Consider the following 21,199-nt stretch of genomic DNA (forward strand, 5'->3'; position numbering starts at 1 on the left):
AAATATTTGTGTTGGCTGATGCAGTGTCACTCTCACATGGACCGATAGAAGCACAAATATATACTTTTTTCCATCATTTCATTTGACTAATTCCTCATTGACTTCTCAATCTTCTGTAGTCCGATAATGTCGTGTTGATTTCACTCCTGGATTCATCTCTCTATTTTTCCCGAGGCTGCTAACGATTGGCCTTTGATCAAAACAAAAGCTTAAAAACAGTGTGTCTGAGGCTGTCTGTAGTAGTGTGATCAGAAGTAAGAAAAAACAGTGTCAGACAATGACCTGGAGGGTTTTGCTGTGTTTGATTCCGTTCGCGGAAGTTATTTAGAAATCAAGGAACTTTTCACATAATTCATAACCTCAATAGTATTAAAAACAGTGAAAATACTGTACAGAATTTTTTTTTTGTCATATTTACATTTATATTAATTATTTATCATAATTAATTCACATCAACCCTATGATTAATCCTGATTTAAAATTGTAATTGATCGACATTCCTAATAAATAGTCAATCCTTCAACGTAATGCGAAAAGGATTACCTGTCAGTTTTGACTTTTAACTTTGGAACAGGTCACTGATGATGAAGTGAAATTATGATGTTACGTGACCGTCCTTTGTCACATTCATTTTATGTATGTAGAACAGACGTTTATTGTGACGCTAATTTAACGCCAAAAAGACACAAAAGGCTAACTCATGTATTCTCCACATATAAATCTGTAAAATATAGCAACGTGACATGGGTATGGCTGATTCTGGTACCAGAACTTTTTCCGTGAGCTGCTGTTTTATCTGAAGCACATCACAAATTGATCAAGAATTTGTGCAGCACAGCTGACTGAGCCCGCCCGTCTGTTTATGAGCTCTCGGGTCCACAGGTACATACTTGACCTTTCACTTTATCACAGGCGGGAGCGTGGGCCATGAAGGAGCTATTAAATTTTTGTGCAGATCAGACTGAGGGATTTTATGAATTTAAGGGGACTACCAGAGGAACGTGCTCCGCTGAATATCAATTCTCGTTTGGGAACAGAGTGAATAAGTGTTTTTCCATCTGGAAAATTCAATTCTCTTCACAGTCTTTTTTTTTTTTGGCAACTTATCACACTTTTCTTTAGCCTGCGAAGAGATGGCAGATATGCAGATAGGCTCGCATGTAACTTTCAAAATGCAAATCAGAGGCAAAACAGCAGGACAATGGAAACCTGATAAGAACTTTACAGAAGTAGTGGTCAGTGTGATAGTACACGTATGGGGAAAGTGTTACTGTTCGAGTCCCGTTTCCTTGACAATATAAATAATTTGCTGTTTATTCAAATTAGCTCCAAAAGAATTCCCTTTCCCAGGGAACAGGTTTTTAATTCCTCCCAGTGACAGCGGTGGTAAAGAGATGATTGTAACAGAGGTGACCCTTCCTGCTAGGTCACAAATGAACAAGTGTCGCGCCGACGTGATGAATAGGTTTCTCTTGACTGCAGCTAAAAAGAAGGAAGGAAAAGATTCAAATCTCGCAGAAATAATTGTGGAGGGGTTCTGTGATTTTTCTCTCTTGACAGTGATAAAGGAAGGAAATGCACAGTGTTAGAGAGTCAGACTGTAATTCAGTCCTGGTCGTGGGTAAAATGTTTGGTTAATTTAGCATTCTTCTGTCAAAGGTCATTGAACCTCACCTCACTGTCTTTTTCCCCTAGAGCCTTCTTTGCATAATAGACATGTATTTAAATGACCAGTCTCGTCTAGTATCAAGATACGTGTAAGCTGGGTACTTTTACCCAGATGTGATGTCTGACTTTTAGTGTGTTGGAAACTCATTTTCCTACGCAAATGTCACATTTTCATCTCAGGCAGTGGTGTTACGTGTATTATATTGGCATTGAAAATAAAAACATTTTAATCGCAAACAAAAGCTCTTGTATCAAGCTGGCAATGAACTTTGTTATGAGCATAACAATAAATGCCTTTTACGCAAATGTTCCCAAGTAAATCATCGTTGTCTGGTTGCCAGGTTTGACCTGTTGCTTGCGTGCGTGTGAAGTTATTTACCTGCGCCTGTCTGTTCGCCTTATGCTACCAGAAAATTCAAATAAATATATTAATATTCTAGCTGCGTATTAGTACGCAAAAGCCGAGCCTAGGTACGTGCCTCGACACTGACATCATTGTTCAGCACGTTTCCATTACGAAAAATATACCTCACATTTTACTAATTTATGTAAAATGACAAATACTTTCGTATCTATCGGCACAGTTCTCATACTTTCCCGACACTGCCTCCCTCAGTTCCTCTGCTTCCTGGTGTGTGCTTCAAAAGTCAGAGGAGTTTTTACTGCTTTTACACTTGTGTTTTTTTTCTGGTACCAGTCACACCTACACATCACCTGCTGCGCTGATGCCGTTTCCAGTCAGTTCTCGTGTCTGATGTATTGCCTGCGGGACAGCCCTATTTCAACATGACAATGACGACACGTTTTCTTCGCTCTATTCAAGTGAGAGAGAAAAAAAAACGTAGTGTTTTCAAACAGCAGACCTGATGTCGCGCTTCCAAATGTAAAGTTGCTTTTGAATGGCTCATCTGAGCTGCGTTCAGGTTCCGTTGTCATTCTGTTCCAGGATAATTTGGATTATTGTTCAACTCTGCATTACCACGGTCACCCTGGTCACAATTCAAAAATATAACTTTGCACACGAAAGCAAAAAGAGAACTTGTATTTTTGTAAGGATACAATGTTTTTACGTATGTGCGATACTGATACTGCAACTTAGAGTATCTGCTGATATATTCATAATTTTTCCTTTGTCTAGGGTATGTCATGTAAAGCTAGGGTATTTGATCAGATGGCCTAAAGTTGCTTTTTTTGATGTTCAATACTGAAACTTTGACCAATACCGATCCTGTGTATCAGTTCGAGCCATCCCTGATTTTTACCAAATCTTACTGTACCGAACCATTGGCATGAATACAATAACCTTTAAACCTCTTATATATGCATGTGTATACATGATGATAAAATGGTTGCTATTTCTCCCGTGCTCACTCCTCCTTAATGATTTCGACTGTAGTATTATGGTCTGCATTTTATTAGAGCGCTTGTACCTTTCAAACATGACCCCTGTTCCATAAGTTGAGTTCGCTGATACATCATTACTGTTTTGTGTGAATCCAATCTTGTAACTTGGTCAAAACTTTTTTTTCCAGAATATCAAGTAATACATTGGGGTTCGGAGGCTAGTGATTGCTCACAGTATGAAAGAAATGGACCTCAAGACAGACACAGCTGAGCCAGTAGTAAGTCAATGACAGCTGGCTGACAGTATGGCTGGGTGGCTAAAAATAGGCGAGAGCGCCACTGACGCCGTGGAGCTACTGACCTTCAGCAATCAAAACTTTTGAAATTTTCTTTTCAGATAAGTAATGTTGAATCGAGATTGATACTTACAATAGTCGGTGTTCTCCTCTGCTGGGCCAGACATCCGTGAATCCCTGCCACGGTTTTCATTTCTGTATGGATCTACTGACCTATTTACCCATTTCCTACTCTTCCCTGCTGATGAAATGCGCCCTATATACTTTGTGTGGTAGTTGTGCCTGTAAATTGTGCTAATCCAATTATAGGGCTTGCTGCTCCGAAAGAGCTCTTGATTCTACTTCAGTCAAAAATGTTATGTCATTAGGGTCAGGGTGTCCCTTCGAGAGTTTTGTTTGTGTATTTATAGGTGTGTTTTTTGGACGGTATACTGGCTGTGTACTGTATTATTGTTTACATGCATAGGTATTCCTCCATCCGTCCATTCATTCATCCATCCATCAACCATCCATTCATTTATTCAGTAATCAGTCCAACAATTCATCCATCCATTCCATCCATCCATCCATTCATTTATTCAGTAATCAATCCAACAATTCATCCATCCATCTATCCATCCATCCAACATCTTTGATGGTTGATCTCTCGATATCTTTAGATCTTTGATAATTGATGATTGATGGATCTATCATCAATCACCTATCCATCAACCATCCACCCATCAAACCAACGATCCACCCATCCATCCAATACCTATTCATCCATCCATTTATCTATCACTCCATCTATATCTATCATTAAAAAATGACTCCTCAATCATATATTTTTCAAACTCCATTAGAGCGCGTGCATAATTTATCACCACCTACTCCAGACAGACACTTCAGAGACCACCACCGTCTTTGTGTTTCACTTCAGAGTAGTTAACTTTTTTTTTTTCGCCGGAGCATCTGATAATTAAAGATCAGACAAAACAGGAGTCTCAACCATCCTGTCGCTGCCGTGAAGCTGCCTGTTTGTATCTGCCTAAATTAATGTTTGTTGCATTTCGCTCACATCCACCGGGCTTTCACCGTGATAATGGTCACGACAAAGAACTAATTGCAGCTGAGACAAAAGCTCACATTTCCATGGAGATGATGTGACTTTTTTTTTGATTGGCTGTGTCATTCACAAAGGAGCGTGCAGGTGGTTAATGATGATAATAGCGAGTATAATCACATCCAATTACTATCAAGTATTTCACTTACACAAGACCCCCCTGCAATTTCAGTCGCACTCATCTTTTAACTTAATCTAATCTAATGTGAATGCAAATACAAGTGGATAGCTTTGGCTCTACCTGTCCTTTACAGACACGTTGACCACGTTAAGTATAGGCCCGTTGAAAAGTACTTGATGCACGGCGGGTTAATTCACATCATATCACCAAGGATCGTCAACACGTGGAATGTTGTGGCCCTTGACGAACACACAGAATTGTTTTGGTCTACTTTGCATTCGTCGTGGTAAACATGTCACAGCTGGTGGCACTTGTAACTTCAACAATCATTGACTGAATCCATTGTGCGCGGCGGTGATTACGTTGTTTTAACTTGTGCTTATGGGCGTATTTTTCTTTTCTTCTTGAAGAAAATGTTATTTCTAAAGCAGAGAAATGAATCAAATTTTGCAGACAGGCCAAGGACTGCTACAGCTGTAGCAGTAAGACAGTTGGCGGTGAAGCAACTTTTTAGATTCAAACTTTAAAGATCAAGTCACGTCAATTAACCTCGGCATTAAAGCTGAGCTCCTAGATTTGTTTTAATCAGTTTTATGCTTTAACTAAAAGCTGAATAAACCAATGTGTCCACAGTCCAATTAAGAGTGAGTTTATCTAGGAAGGACCTCACTGGTTAGTTAGTAACAAATAGACTATAATGGATTATTCACTGTGCAACATTTGAGGAATGTGCCTTCAAAGCTAATATTTTTTATTTAACTGCAACATTTTCTTGTCCTTGACATATGAGTATTCCGAGATACGAGCAAGCCTGTAAGCTAATTCTTGCTTCGAGATACAAGTAAAGATTTGAGATACGAGCATGCTTACAGACGCCGACGCTAGGTGGCCGAGCACTCGCAGCAGCCCACGCCGCCTCATTTGTTCACTTAATTTATTTGTCGACTTCCATTTTTTTTCTGTTATTTCTTATGGTAAAAAATTATTTGAGATACGAGCACCTCGAGTTACGAGCTCGGTCCTGGAACGGATTATGCTCGTATCTCGAGGTTCCACTGTACGTAGTTAGTGTACTTTGTCCATCACTGGATACTGACATACAGCTGACTCTTTGCCACACTCCATTTTGCATCACAAATGATCCAAATTTAAGGCCTCACCCTGGTTGAGTTTAGGCCGGGCCTCAAATTTTGTCTTAATTACCAAATAATTGACCTTGGCCAGCTGTTTCCCTGCCCCCTATTGGTCAGCTTTGTCATAGAGTGAAGCCATCTGTGATTTCTTACCTATCGTACATCTATATTAGCTGCTGATTTGCATCTATGTCTGTAAACAAATTTATGTTAAAGGAGCACAATATGTGGATTTGGCCATCATCCCAGTTTTTTTTTTGTTTTTTTTTTACTTCAAATACCACCTTTAAATTTCTGCTGCGTACCACGTTTTATTTTTCAGATTAATTTTGTAGTACCCCATTTCCTAATTTGTTTTGGAAACAAACCTTGACAGATAATTTTAATAGTTTGGTGTTTTTAATTAAATGTTTTGCTTTTTCTAGACCCACACCACAACAGTTTGGATTTAATGAAGCTAATCAGAATTAGTTTTTTTTTCTTCTTTCCTTAACCCCAGGATTTATTTAGTTTCCTGCTCGGGAGTCTTCATTTGTAGTCAAGTGCTGACACGAAATCCTATTGTTGCGTCTTCGCTCCTTTATAAAGAAACATATGGAATGAAAGAAAGGAAAGAAAAAGCCGCTGTTGCTCTCTTATAATATTTATTCTAAATTATGCGTATTTGGAGTATTTGTTATTTGATGACGGGTCTCGCTACCTGTCCTTTCTAAATATGTAAATTCATTTTTGTTTCATTAGTTAGTTGTACATAAAGGACAAAGTGAAGTGAGGGAACGGAGTAGGGACTTGTTACAGTCAAGGATGAGTCGGCGTCAAATCCTAAGTGCAGACAGCACTTTGACAGGTGCTTTGACAGGCTACCGTAGCCAGTGCTCCCACTAATGCACTGTAGACTATTTTATTCAGGTGGAAGTGTTCAGGGGATTTGGAAATACACCCAGGATTTGACATTTTCCTAACACAAATTGGACCGGGTGCCAATTAAGTGATTTGACCTTGTTTGAGGCACTGCATGAGTGATTTGACCTTGTTTGAGGCACTGCGCATGAAAAAAATCCCTCAAAAGACCTTTAGGTTTAAATAAGATGAGTTTAAATAACAAACAGTGCGCTGCCTTAAGGCTAAGGCTGGACTTATTCTGACACAAAAATGTTTTTCTCTTACTTATTATTATTCAGGGATCCAATCTGAAGTATTTTTTGAATTTCCTTTCAGGGAATGCAAAGAGTTTGGTATCTCTGGAGGATGAGAAAAGTCTGTAAATAATCAGTGACACAGGAACGACAATGGACGTCACAAATAACATTTTCATCCTTTGCGACTTATAGTCAGGTGTGACTTATACATTAAAATATACAATTTCCCATGTTTTATTTTCACACTGACAGCCACTAGAGGGCACTCTAGGTTTGTATACCAGTACCTGCTAACCCTGTACCACTGAAAATGTACATGTTAGATAAGTTCACACTGGCAGCCACTAGAGGGCACTGGTGCTACTTGTACTCTGGAGCGACTTATAGTCCAAAAAACCACGGTACTTCATTTCTTACTAGGAATTATATAGGCTTAAGTTTAGTGATTGGATTTGTGACTCTCATGCCCCAAATACGTTAAAAGAATAAATTGTGTCTCGGCAGAATATTGAAGCCCCAGCAACTATTTTTAATGGTTAGCAAAGGAATAGTTAAAAGTTAACCAAAACTAGAATTAATGCACACGTTATGCAAGTAACGCCTAGACATTATTCTCTACTTTAGTCGGTTAATGCACACGTTATGCAAGTAACGCCTTGCAAATAGACATTATTCTCTACTTTAGTCGACAGAGCTGCGGAATTTATTTCACTCCTCAACTGCTTTACTAGGCTGCCTCCAGCCAGCAGCGACTTTATGTCAGGTTTCAATAACTCCACATGAAACCAGGCTTCCAGCAGATTCAGGCAGCGAGGTGGCCAGTTTCCTAAATGATTTCCTGTGAGAGGAGACGCTGTTCAGTGACTTCAGAGAGACTCTCTCTGTTCTCACTGGCAAATGAGGCAGAGTAGAGGACAAGCAGCTCCTTACGTTTGTGTCACACCATAAAGATGAAGGTGGCGGTACTCACAGTTGTAGATATAGAAGAGCACGGCATTTAATTCAAATTAGAAGCACTGGATTAAACCGTTTCTGCTTCGACGAAGTGGTCCGTCGTAGAACTCACATACCGCAGCTTCTGTGGCCAAACACAACTGCTGATCTCTGTAATCATTGTGATTTATTTGCATATTAATAAGGTTATATGAAAACAGCATTGCATTGAGATACAGATATGCGAGTGCACAAACCGTCGGCACTGCATTGTTGCCTGGCAACTTAACTAATGCAGACCCAAAACTGTTGCTGCTGTTGCTGTCAAAGTAGCATCTTGGGGAAAGGCTCAGCAAAGTAAAATGTTGTGACTCTGATTTCTATTGGCCCTGGAGAATACTGCACGCAGTCATTGTGTGTTACAACAATTGCTGGCTATTGTAGCTTGACAGCACTGTACAGAAGCCAATCGTGGGGTTAGTAATGAAGCCCTATAACTCACAATCATTGTCTCCTCAACACTCACCTAAAACATAAAAGTCAGTTCAAATAACCTGTGATCGATATGGTTTGTAGGCTGCGACTGCTAATGCACCGACTCAACGTACATAACCATGTTCCAATAACCAATCATGTCCTAGTATTATTACATATAATCTAAATAATTTAATGATGTCTGTGGAATAATCATGCTTAATTATGATTAACCGTGACTAGAATTAAGTTTGATTAATTATGATTAATCATGATTAATCATGTTTGAATACAAATTAACATCCCTAGTAGGGCTGTAATAAACCAAAGAAAGTCTCGGACGACTGAAATGGACGAAATCGTATAAATCGACTAATCAACTAATCACTGGAGGATGCCCATGGGGCGCGGTGCTTGGTGGCCTCGTCTGCCTGAATTCATTATAAATAAACATAAAGACCAGTTGTCTATTTGCTTTATATTAAATCAGTTTTGACCTGATCATTTTGCACTAAAGTTAATTACACAGTCGAGTCTGTCGGCTCCGACAGCGTTTCGCATCACGTGCATCTACGCAGCATCATAGCCCAGGATTTTCGAAAAACATCTGAATATGTCAACTAGTGATATTAGCACAAGTGACTCAACTGATGAGGAATATTTAGATAATTATTTTCTATTTATTTAACAAACCAGATTAAGACGAGTGCAGAAACGAAATAACTTAAGGCATTTAAATGATAGAGGAAGGTGTATCTGAGGGATGCTAACGCTAACGGGAAAATATTTCAAAACTTTGGTAAAGTCGTACTACAACAATATTAATCCCTCCGTCGCAAGCCATTTTGTATCCGTGTGCATCAGCTGTTCAACAATTGACTTACTGCCCTGCACTGGTCGAGAGCTGGTCAGTCGCAAGCCCAGCGTCTGACCAGAAGTTGAAGCCAGCTGTTGTGCTATTTATGTGCAAATGGTGTGCGGGCGTGCGTTGCAGGCTAAACATGTTTACCATCATGCTAAGCAGTCCGACGCAACTGTCCTTCTCTGCTGCGTGTCTTGTCTCATCAGTCTCCAGACTCCCAGTCTGAATTGTGCCTTTTGTCAGCCTCTCACCTCCATTTGTTGTTGCACATCGTGCTCCAGGTTGTCAATTCAAAACAGACAGATACTAAAGCGGAGCTTTAAATGATCCCTCCATCACTCCTCTGTGACTTTGACCCCAATCTGTTGCCTTGTCGTCGTCTTTCTCCGAATGCCCATCATCTGTGCTTTCGCCCTACTGTCCTGTTCTTCTTTGCCCATCTGCCCGTCTCTTCCCATTTTGCATTCATCTTTCTCTCTTGCTTGCCTCTCACGTTCTTATTGCCCCCCTCTACAATTAGTGTGGGGCTGTCACGTTCTTATTGCCCCCCTCTACAATAAGTGTGGGGCTGCTTTCTTTTTTTTTCCCCCACTAACCCTAAAATAAGAATTGATTCCCATTTTCATTCCACAGAGGCCAGTGAATGCACCACCAAGGAGGAATTAATGAGTAATTTGTGAATGATCACTGAACCTTTATCCCCTTTGTCGGTTACCTTGTGTGTGTGTGAGAGAGAGTGAGCGAGAATTGAGATAGAACGAGTTGGAGACAGAGCAATGTGAGAGTTAGGAGAGGAAGAAAGGCAGAAAATGACAGAAAGTTCCTCCGTGCATCACAGACTGGATATTATGCAGATTTTATTTCCCCAACACCAGTTGTTGCTCTGATTATTTCCACTTTTCGTAGATTATTGAAATCAATTCAGCTTTAATGATAAGGATTTCAATGGATGGAAAAAACAGATGTACCTGTTTTGAAGTGAATTGTCTCTCTGTATTTGTTAGGACTGGCTGCAGCTCTCTCTGTGACTCTAAACAGGATAAAGAGGTTCAGGTTGAAATCCAGATGAATTAACCTCAATTAGCATAAAATCAAAGACAACCATTATGACCAGAAGACAAACCCGGTGGCATTATATTGTCTTCATTTGACTATATTTTTCCATTGTGGTGGATTTCTTCCGGCACAGTGAGGCTGCACAAATCGCAACCAATAAATTACCACCATAACGATCACAGTTACAAGTATTACAAATATTATCCTGCTGCTGTAGCTGCACATATTTCCACTTAGCATCGACCCTTTTAATTCTAAATAGACAATAATCCACAGATGAGAACGGTTTTACATTATTTATGCCATATTTAAGAAATGGAACGGTTTTACATTATTTATGCCATATCCTCTATTTCTTTCAAAATAACCTAACACGATGCTTAAGTAAAATAATATTTAGGCTTTTGGAGTTGTTTGATAGTAGTTTCTTACAAATTACTTACATCAGGGGTGTTAAAACCCCCGGGCCGTGGACCACTTCTGGCCCACAAAACCACCCAGATCGGCCCGTGACTAGATGTCAGTTAGCCCTGGAGGTCATTTTTGTTGTGTTTTCTTCCCCATTCGTTCACACACTACCTGCTTCTGCTGATATATACTGTAGTTTTTGTCAACTTTCTAGTAATACTGCAACCTGCTAAGGTACCAGTGACCCAATAATTAAAACGTTAGATGCCACGTTCATCTGTATTCTGATGCCGAAGTTGTCTAATAACATCTCGTCCCAACAGAACCAGATGACAGCGTGTGAACGTGGTGCTAGATTCTAACTGCTAATTACAACACGGTGATTCGGTCTATGAATATGAAATGACCATCTTCACTGCCCCCTGCTTTGGCTATAAATCAAGTTGTCAACTTAAGAGCTATAATTGGTGTTTGATAAGTAGGAGAGTGGCAGAGCTGAGACTAGTTCTGAGTCCACGTCGTAATGAAAACAGAGATAGTAGAGGAGCCCGAGGGCAGGAGAATCCAACTGCTGTGCCCTTTGTTCAGCGACTGGAAGAGGCCTCTGCTGTGTGGCTAAAACACATGGCGGGAGACTCATGCCAAAGTCTTCCTCTCTGGTGTAGAATGATGTAAAAAGAATGAAACCGTCTGCCCTTCATGGTCTTAACAACCGAGAAGTCTGTTTAATATCCCGAAGTTTGATGAACCAAATGTCGCATTCCACTGCAGTGCAATTTCTCTCCGCGCTGGAAGAAGAGGAGAAGAAGGTTAGAGTCGGTGAGAAGATGCAGATATCCTCCATATTGATGTGTCCCTCAGTAGAGCACTTATTTCCCGATTGCTCTTATCTGTCCTGTGGCAGCAGCATCCTCTATTTCTACCAATTTCAGTCCTTAGCCGTTACTAACACGGGCGAGCTATCGTAAATGATTCTTCTACTTCTAAAATTGACGAAAAAAAATAAAAACTTTGCACAATTGTGTGTAAGAGAAAACTGATAAAGAAGTGAAGGGATTTTCTTCCCGTCATAATCCCGCTGTAGTACCGTATTTTCCAGTTCATTAGTGCCCTCTAGCGGCTATCAGTGTGAAAATAAACATACATTTTTAGTGGTACACGAATAGCAGATACTGGCACAGAAGCCTAGAACGCCCTCTAGCGGCTGTCAGTGTGAAATTACCGAACATGTCAATTTTCAGTGGTAAAGGAGTAGCAGATACTGGTACAGAAGCCTAGAGTGCCCTCTAGCGGTCTGTGTCAGTATGAGAATAACAAACGTTAAACTATATACAGTATTGTAATATATAAAAAAGTGCGATTTATAGTCGAGAAAATACGGTAAGCTTAGTCTTACATCCTCAGAATTCTCCCGCGCTTCCCACAGCTGTATCGCGTTCTTCGTTCTTTAAGTAAATACAGAAAAATGTTATGGAAAAAGAATTCCACACAGCTCGTGATGATCCAACTCAGTCAGCCTTGCATGTACTGTACGTCTATCTGCGCTTGTCATTATTGATGGTTGTGTATCGAGTGCAGCTGTCACAGACTAAAGTTTCCCTGTTCTCATTTGGAAGGTATTTGAACAATATCTGCATCATAAAGCTTTGGAAATATAAAAGCTGACACACTGACAGCAATCTGTTGCGATTTGTGTGAGAGTGTTTGGTATCAGGGTTAATTGCTTGCATACCTACATGTCGAAGAAGTCTACCACGACCCCTGCTGTATGCATCAGCCTTAACGTGATCCCCGCGTCTCAGTACATGAATCACAAACCTGAATCTACACAGGGCTGCGCTCCCTTCTCCACATGTCGTCTGACAGAGCTGATAAGAGTCAACAGGCTGGGTTGTGGTGGATGCTGCAGACCTCCTGCTCTCAGTGGCAGCCGTACAAGACTTGGGGCAAACTTCAAGCTGTCTTTGGGTTTGCTCTGCTGTTTTGTTTTGTTTTTTTTTCTTTTTCAAAGAGTGAATTGTGCTGTTCCAGGCAGACTGTGCTGCCACTGCCTGTGCAAACACGACTCTCAGACATGCATTTGGTGTCAGAGAATGTGTGCTGCAATTGCTGAGGCTAGTATGTGACATTTCAATGGGTCTAACACAGAGGTGCCCAATAAGTAGATTGTGAAGGGAGTGCTGATAGAGTTAGTTATTTATTTATAAAAATGAATTAAATACTAATATAATTCAATACTGTGCAGTAGTGGTCATATATTGTGCTATATTGAGCTACATGCTTTTCAATCAGTAGCCCAACAATCAGTGTATGCAGCATACAGTATCAACATATGCTGTGTTGATATGAGTAAATAGTAGGCCTATATCTGTATTGATCCGTTCAATATGGTGGCCTCGGTTCTGTACACACTTTGAACCAAACAATATGCAATTTTATACCTATTTGATCAAGTTCTGATGACGCTGAAAGCTCAGTGGATCTGCACTCGGCTACTCCGCCTTAGGCTGCATTGTCGAGCGCAGATCCACTAAGCTCTGCCTCCGACATTTATTCGCACCAAGGTGCTACATGCGAAACAAGCTTGGCTATAGCGATGCGACACAGAATAAGCTAGCTTTTTATTTAGTGAGCTATTTCTTTTTAATATATAATCTGTTGCTAGGAATTCAGCCCAGATGATGGATGGCTTATCAGCCCTCATTTTATTGTTAATTTTGCAAGGTGATGTTTTTGTTTTATTTGGTTCAAACTTCTAAGTATGCAGAGCAGAAAACAAGGCTGCATCAGGTGTATTTCATTTTAATTAAAAAGTTTACTTTTGAGTTGAAACAAATGTTGGTAATTTAATAACGCGTCTGGACGGGGGCCAAGATGTGATTCTCTCTGGACCCTAACCTGAAGCTGATAACAGTAGTTAGGTGGGGTAAAACCATAGAACACAACCATTGGCCACCATAGAACATTGATTCTAACCCATGATCCATACATGTTATGTTATTTAATTTTATTTATTTATCTCACTATTGTTATGTTGATAAGATAATGTTATGTTATGATATTGTGTTATGATCGTACTGGTCCGGCCCACTTGACACATAATTAGGCTGTATGTGGCCCCTGAACCAAAATGAGTTTGACACCCTTGTTGTAAACCCACTAACTGATGAAATATTATTGTTGGATTGTTTCTGCGGATTATATTGATGAAGTGTGAATGAGACTTTATGGGATGAGAATTTAAATTGTCCACCACCAACGTAGAATCTCAAACAGACGAGCTTCTCTTTACGGTTAACTCTGAGTTTTCAGAAACACTCTGTACTCTGTAAATCTTGACTAGTATCGACAATTCTTTGTTCCCAGATAAAATCATTATTTTTTTCCCTATGTGTTGATGGCAGTATGCTAAAACCAGCTCTCAGCCAAAGCTACAGATTCTTTATTCACTGTTTTGTAGCCTTGAGCTAAAACTGCAGAAGTGCAGTCTCCTGCTGTCTGAATGCAGAAGAGCAGCATGGGCGGTAGGCACCGTGGTTACCACCTACTGTCTGAAAATGTATTAACATTAACACATCCTTCAATCAAATGACATGACTCACATTTCCAGTCACTGTTTTGGCACCAATAGGCAGTTTATAGAAATGATTTCAGCAGGTGCATAACAAAACCTACAGGGCAGTTAGCATCATTTATGATGCGGGGTGACAGACGATGTTCATACCAGTGTGAGAGTAACTTAAAGGTTCAAAATATCTGTCTTTTTTATTGAACAAATAATGCTTAATATTTTAGAATTAAACCGTTTTTTAATAGGAGGAAACATCACATTTTTGATTTGTCTTTGCTGCAGTTGTTTTCATAGTGTAGCAGGATTCGATTCCACACTTCATAGGTTATATACCAACCCCAGGTAGATGTCAAAACCTGTGGTGTAAAGTGCCTTGAGTCAGGGCTTGAAATGTACTATAGAAGTACAGACTGTTTACATCCAGCTCCCAGTAGGTGGCCACTTAATGTCAGTCACATAGGAAAGTCTTTTCAGATTGATAATGGACATGTTTTAGCCAGAGAACACAGATGGAGGAGAAGCTGTCATCTAACAGTGAAGGTTCAGCCACCTAAAATAATCACAAGTTAAATAACCAGTAAACCGAGGCCTCACAAATAGTCGAAATGTGTGTACTATAGGATACATACAGTAAATGTTCAATCCCGACACTTTGGGGGGCGTACACTCATATAAATCCCGACACTTTGGGGGGCGTACACTCTATTATCTCTATATCTCCATTATCTTTATCTACTGTGTTTCCTTTTATACTTCAATCTGAATTTTTTTTTTTATAGAATAATTACCGGTTTCCAAAAGGCTGTTTTTAAGTCAGAAGTTTAAATGAGGTGCAACTTTAGACCTTGTAGCTTTCAAACAACGCTTTCACAAAAATCAAATTACACATGGTAATTATTAAACCCTGCTATTTGCTGTGTCCGTTTTGGTCCATGTTGAACTCACAACCCACAATCATTGAGCAAGGTCTGTATGTCTCAATCCATCCAGACATGTTTTGGCAGCCTTAAAGCTAAAGTGTTGACTTGAGTTGGCAACAAGTAAAAACCTTCACTGGCAGGATGAGAACATGTTCTCCTTGAGTCACTGTGAGTCTGTCTCTGAAAGACTCGTGTATGAGGCCAGTATTGAGTAATCTGACCCTTGATGGAAGAGCAAGGCCCTTCAGGATGTGATCGTCAATCCTCAGTGGGATACTAACTCTCCCACATCCTGTTCCTTGATGACCAGCTTGTGCTTCTTAAAGCACATAAAATCTATGAATGAACTAAGGGCAGGAAGTACGTAACAGCATCCTGTTCCACAGTCCACTATATTTATAGAGCAAAACATAAAAAAATTAGTAACCTTTATAATTCAATACATTAATTGAGTAATGTAATCTAACAATTCTTACTGATAAAAGCATAGTAGGTGGCGCTGTAACCAGAGTTGTAACACCTTGGTCAATAAGTTCAGTGCAGTTGTATTACTGTACGTTAATCACATAATGGATAAACAATTATGTAGATTTGTAAAGGAGGTGCACCTGTTGAAGGTCCCATTTGAGAAAGATGCTAATCACTTAGCTCGACGCTACACTAGCCGGCATAACTTCAACAATCTCCGGAAAACTGTTGCGAATCTTAACAACATTACTTCTAAACACTATCCACCAAGCTGAACATTCTGCCTCGAATCTTCACTCTAATTAATGTAAATAAACACATTCTTTTTCAGGTTTGTGTTATTTAGCACAACAAGCTAATCCTGCTAACTCCGACCCTTTGTTTCTTCTTCTTTGGAAGAAGTTCTGCCTTTTGTTGAGTTTATATTCAACCAGTAAACATTTCCACCCTTTTACCAACAGAAAGGAAGACCTTTCTAAAACTAATGACACGCTTACCCACATTTGCGTTCTGATTGGCTGTTATCAGCCGAAACCCCATCAGCTCAGCTGCTAAAATGCAGCATTGTCACTTAGTCTGTCTGAGGAAGAAAGGGAGAAAATCCCATCTCTGACTCCATCGCTGTGTCTTGTTACATTAGTGGGATCTAAAAGAAAACTAATTCCAAGAACGGTGCTGCTTAGCTTTAACAACGGTGCGTGGATCCTAATCTGTGTTTGTTTCAGAAAGCAATATTAAAGTTAAAGTGTTTTGGGCCCAAGCAGGATTGTGGAATAAGTCAGCAAGTGGTTGCGTGGCAAGAACAATGCCATTTTCATAAATCTAATTTTCTTACTGTTTTAAACTATCACACTGGTCCCGAGTTTTTAAATTGAAGTGGGGCAGCAGTATTTCAAATGCATTGGTTTTAGATGCAATACAATGCAGGGGTTACGCTGAAGGTAGGGAAAAAAATAAAGGGAAAATATTAAATGCGTTGTGAATGGAGCCCTTAATTGAATCATCTTTGTGGACTCTTCAGCACCAACGTGAAAAAAAAGTCAACCAAAACGATCACAGCTTTTGGATTTGGAATGCAGCCAGAATAGCATCTGATCTTGAGCCAGAGGGAAGTCTGCTCAAAGGTCTGTCCTGATGCCTTGCGATGGTGGCGCGCACTGCTGTGTGCATTCAAATGATCAGCTCTTAATATAGTCACACCACCTGAGGGGCAGAAGGCATGGTGTACAACATTAACAATTAAAAAAAAACCACAAAACCCTGGAGGTAAATAACATTGCACAAGTGATTCTGGAAGATATTTTTAAAATGATCTGCTCTCCGTCTTGTCACATTTTTAAATTGGCCTTTAGACAACGCAGTATCCTGCTGCTGTGACGAGGCTTTCTATACAGCAGGATTTACCTGTGCTGTATTAAGGCATGACTTAAGCAGCACATGCTTATAGAAAGAGAAATCAATGTGTCAATGTTTTAAAATTCAACTCATAGGTGCAATTTTTAAAAATAAGTATACTGGCCTTATTAGGCATAAAAGGGAATATGAGCCTTATCGTGGGTTGCGGGTGGTGAAGCTGATTCAGCTTCTGGTAAAATATCACAGGGATCAGGGAAACAACACGGTTGAAGCACTATTACATTAATTCCCAGACATTTCCTCAGAACCACTAAGTCAGTTGTCCAAGAGAAACACAGTTTGTCTGTGAAGTGTTACCACCATCTATCAAGTGGGAACGTCGACTCTGCGTTATTTGAATTTGACGTAAACAGTATATTTCCATATATATTTAAATTCAAAGTACCAGTAGAGATGTGTATTTAAATTGCCTTATTACAGCTCAGTGTACGTGTGTGAAAAAAGGCAAATTATTGTGTCTATATATATATATATATATATATACATTGAAAGGATGGAATTTATGGAAGCAAAGCTGAACTTTAGGCGTGACAATGCGTCGCTGTGTGTTAACGAATGAGAAGCGCTAAACAACTGTTAGCATTAACGTTAGTAGTGGTACACTTATGTCCAGCGTGCCATATTCTATTAGAAGCCCCTAGCACCTTACTGCCTTACGTGAACCTGTCAGTGAGAAATCTCCAGTAAGTCACACGTCGTCCTCTGCTGCACAGTCAGCCCAGTGTTCTTTTTTTTACCCTTTCCGTAACCACATATCATCATGCCCCGCACTTGAACACAAAAAAATGGTTTGTTTCCTTTATCCATTTGATGTAAGATTGCCTCCTTGTCGTTCTTAATATACAGTAAAACAAGTGTGTTTGAACTAATGTCATCTCAGAGGATCTCATTCTCCTGAAAACAAACTGTTGAAAATGTAGCCTACAGTTTGGTTTGAGGTTTTTCTCTTTACTGGAAAAAAAAACAAACTCCAGTGCTCTGCTTCAGTGGTACTGCTCCAAACCACCCCAATTTATTAGATGATGATAAGAGCACGGACATTTTGACAGCTAATGATTAGCGTCATCGACTGAACGCTGCCTAAAGTTCACTGATTAGTCGGACCTGGTTATCTGCAAACGGTGTAAAATTTAGACTTCGTGCAACTGGACTGAGACTAGATTCTTTTTTTTTTATAAAAAACTGCAACTGGACTGAGACTAGATTCTTTTAATAAAAAATATATTGTACAACTGGTGATAACAAAAAGCCTATTGGTGAAGTATATGTGAGTGTTTTCACTCATCATTACTTTGTTGCTTTAACTTAATGTTTTAAAACCTCAACAGATGAAGTATTTTTAAAAAATCTAAAAAAAAGTTTAAATAGCTGTGCTGTATTTTTTGTGACTTGAAGAGTTACTTACGTTGTTTATGTTTAGCATACATTCTAAAAACCACATTTTTCATACCACTTCCTGTAGAGACATTTTATTTAGGTTTAAAATGGAACCCGAACATGCGTTCCAGACCCTTCTTAATAACATGTCGTTAAATAGAGTCAGTACATAAACAGCACGGAAGCAGATCAAACACACAGTGTACAGTGTACAGCCCCCTGCTGGGTGTTAATAGTCCTAACCTGCACTTGAAGGAGACAGTAAATAATGAGATGGTAGAGCAGCAGACAGATGTACAGTATATATGGGTGACATGGGGACAGAGCGTTTCCTCTGTGAATGTCTCACCTGCTCTTCTCCTCCTGCTATGTTTCATCACTCTCTCCGAGAATCAAATAGAACTGTTTTCTTTGGGACTGTGCCCTCAGTGATTCAGAGTTCAGCTCAAGCTGGAATGCCGGGTTTCCAGTAAAGCATACATCCTTGAGGCTTGTGTAAACACAGTGGCGGCAGACATCAGTTCTGCAAGGGAGTCAGCGGAACTATTATTCTTTGGCTTTTGTTCCTTTTATTTTGCGCATGTTAACTATGAATTATTTTAATAGTCATTTATTGATTTTTTTTTTAAAATGTTGACAAATATTATATTATCACCATTTAATATAAAGAATTTAAGTAAGTTGTTCCTCTGTAAGATCATAAAATAATAACAATAAAAAAAGCAATGACAATACTACTACAACTAGTACTACTATTACTACTACTGCTTAGTAGCAGTAGTAGTGGTAGTAGTAATTATATTAATGTAGTATTATTACTATTGCTACTACTACTACTACTATTGCTACTTCTACTACTACTACTTTTACTGTTGCTACTACTACTACTATTACTACAACTACTATTACTACTACTAAAAATAATAATAATGGATTTTGATAATGGCTGACCAAAAACATTTTGAAGGTTTTGAAGTGCAGTTTTCTGTTGTCATGGCAGCAGACCTGTAGGGCTTTAAAAATCCAAATCCACATTGGAATAAAATTCTATTTAATTCCCAGCCCAGTGAGCCCAGAGCAGTGTGGTCTGGTACCCCTGAAAATTAGTCAGAACCCCTCAAGACACCAATCATCCACTCCACATTGTTTACTTCAGCAGAGTGAATCTAGCAGAGGAATAGTACACTTGACCAATCAGGCAGGAGGACAAATGGACAATCTGAATGACGTGGTGCTTGATAAAGTGTCCCTTCTGTCTGTTTTTTTTTTTCAGATGGAAAGGTGGAGGTGACAAAGGAGAGCCTGAAACTCTGCACCATGGGGCCTGGGAAGGTGTTTGGAGAGCTGGCTATTCTCTACAACTGCACCAGGACAGCTACTGTCAAGAGTGAGTCTTCACAGACACACACACACACACTCACACACAGCGATACATGATATAACTTTCCACCCAGTTTAAGCAACAAGTCTTACAACTCCCTGGAATCAGATTCCACCCAATCGCCACATTATCAGCACTCTCCAGTCGATATTGTTGTTAACTTTTCAAAGATGTAATTATCCAGGCTTGCCACCACATCCCAGATGTCACACACTCCAATCTGATTTCCACATTGCTGGAAATCTGATTTGTGTCTCCGACACATCCCTGCAAGTTATACTATTTAATAAGAGACACGAATAAGTGACTCGTGAAATGTGATAATAAATAAAAAAAGAACAGTAATCCAGTCAAAAATATGAGTGGCAAAGAGGAGCAGAGCAACACAATATGGAAAAAAGATCTTTGCTCCAGGCGAGGTTTTAAGACTGGGGACGTGACCCTAGCAACAGGAAGGCTGACATTTACTTGGTCGCTTGTTTATGATTTTGTGACAAAAGCAGATTATGATACACTGAATAAATATGCCAAAAATATATTCATAAATAATGATTATGTATGGGGTTCCGTTGGGCCTTAATCTCAGGACCTTTTGCCTGTAAAGCAGGCTTGATAACCGCTACACCATGGAACCTCCCAATATCTCATCAAAATATCTCGTTTGGACAATTTGAACATTTTACATTCATTTGAACCAGCACATAACACTATGGAGGTTATAACAATATTATGGTGTCATGGTAACATATACATTACGGTAGAGCTTTTAGCTCTTCAGACACTGAAGGCTTGTAGCCCAGGTTATCAACAGTTCCATATTGTGTCTGGTGGCAGTTTAATACAAGCTAATGGGTAGAAGGAGACTAAAGGACAGAACATGGTAGGACATGGTACGACATGGAGGGCACGTGTGGTTGAAACAAACAGTTCTTGGTTGTTATTAGTGACCAAGCAGTGTGTGAAATGTGTATCTATTGTGATTGGTCTGTGGTCTAAGTAAGTACTCAGATTGGCCTTTGGGAACACGCCGCCCTGTGAATCAGTGTTAGCACTATTGACTTCATTTTTGATTTTCACTCTCGCTGTTTGTAGTGAAAATGTATGACATGTATAAATGTATGAAGTGCGGTGGTCCTCGGGGTCTCGGGTGGGAGGTCGAAGCCTCCGAGGTGTTAGTGAGTCTTAAACAGGGTCGACAGCAGAGGCAGCAAATGCTTTGAACTGCCATCTTTTTTTCTTTTTTTCTTTTCACCCCATCCTTGTCTCATGATGCCCTACCATTGACCAGCCGCCCTAAGGAAACTCCCAGGTTCTGTTGCTATGGCAACCATTACCTATCAGGAAATGAGGCATGTATTTCGTGTGCTCCCCCCCTTTTCCACTGGCGACAGGGTGTCTGTCTTTATCTTTTGTATATTCTTTTTCCAGCCACTATTACTTTATAAGCGTACGTCACACGGTGAGCTGGCTCTGCTCAATAAAACTTATGCATGGAACAAATGATGTAATTGTCTACGTGTGCAGCCGAAT

The 21,199-nt window shown here is 39.7% G+C and overlaps 1 protein-coding gene across 4 annotated transcripts in view; it reads left to right on the forward strand.

The window, feature by feature from the left end:
• The window catches only part of LOC103387682 (protein kinase cGMP-dependent 1), a 102,374-nt gene that overhangs the window by 25,265 nt on the left and 55,910 nt on the right, over positions 1-21,199 (forward strand). For all 4 annotated transcript variants that reach the window (XM_017037424.1, XM_008322438.3, XM_008322439.3 and 1 more), the window contains exon 3: positions 19,562-19,675. In XM_017037424.1, coding sequence (XP_016892913.1) covers positions 19,562-19,675 — 114 coding nt within the window. The remainder of the gene's footprint in view (positions 1-19,561; positions 19,676-21,199) is intronic.

This window comes from Cynoglossus semilaevis, chromosome 12 (assembly GCF_000523025.1).
Source record: "Cynoglossus semilaevis isolate Cse_v1.0 chromosome 12, Cse_v1.0, whole genome shotgun sequence".
Classification (NCBI taxonomy): Eukaryota; Metazoa; Chordata; class Actinopteri; order Pleuronectiformes; family Cynoglossidae; genus Cynoglossus; species Cynoglossus semilaevis.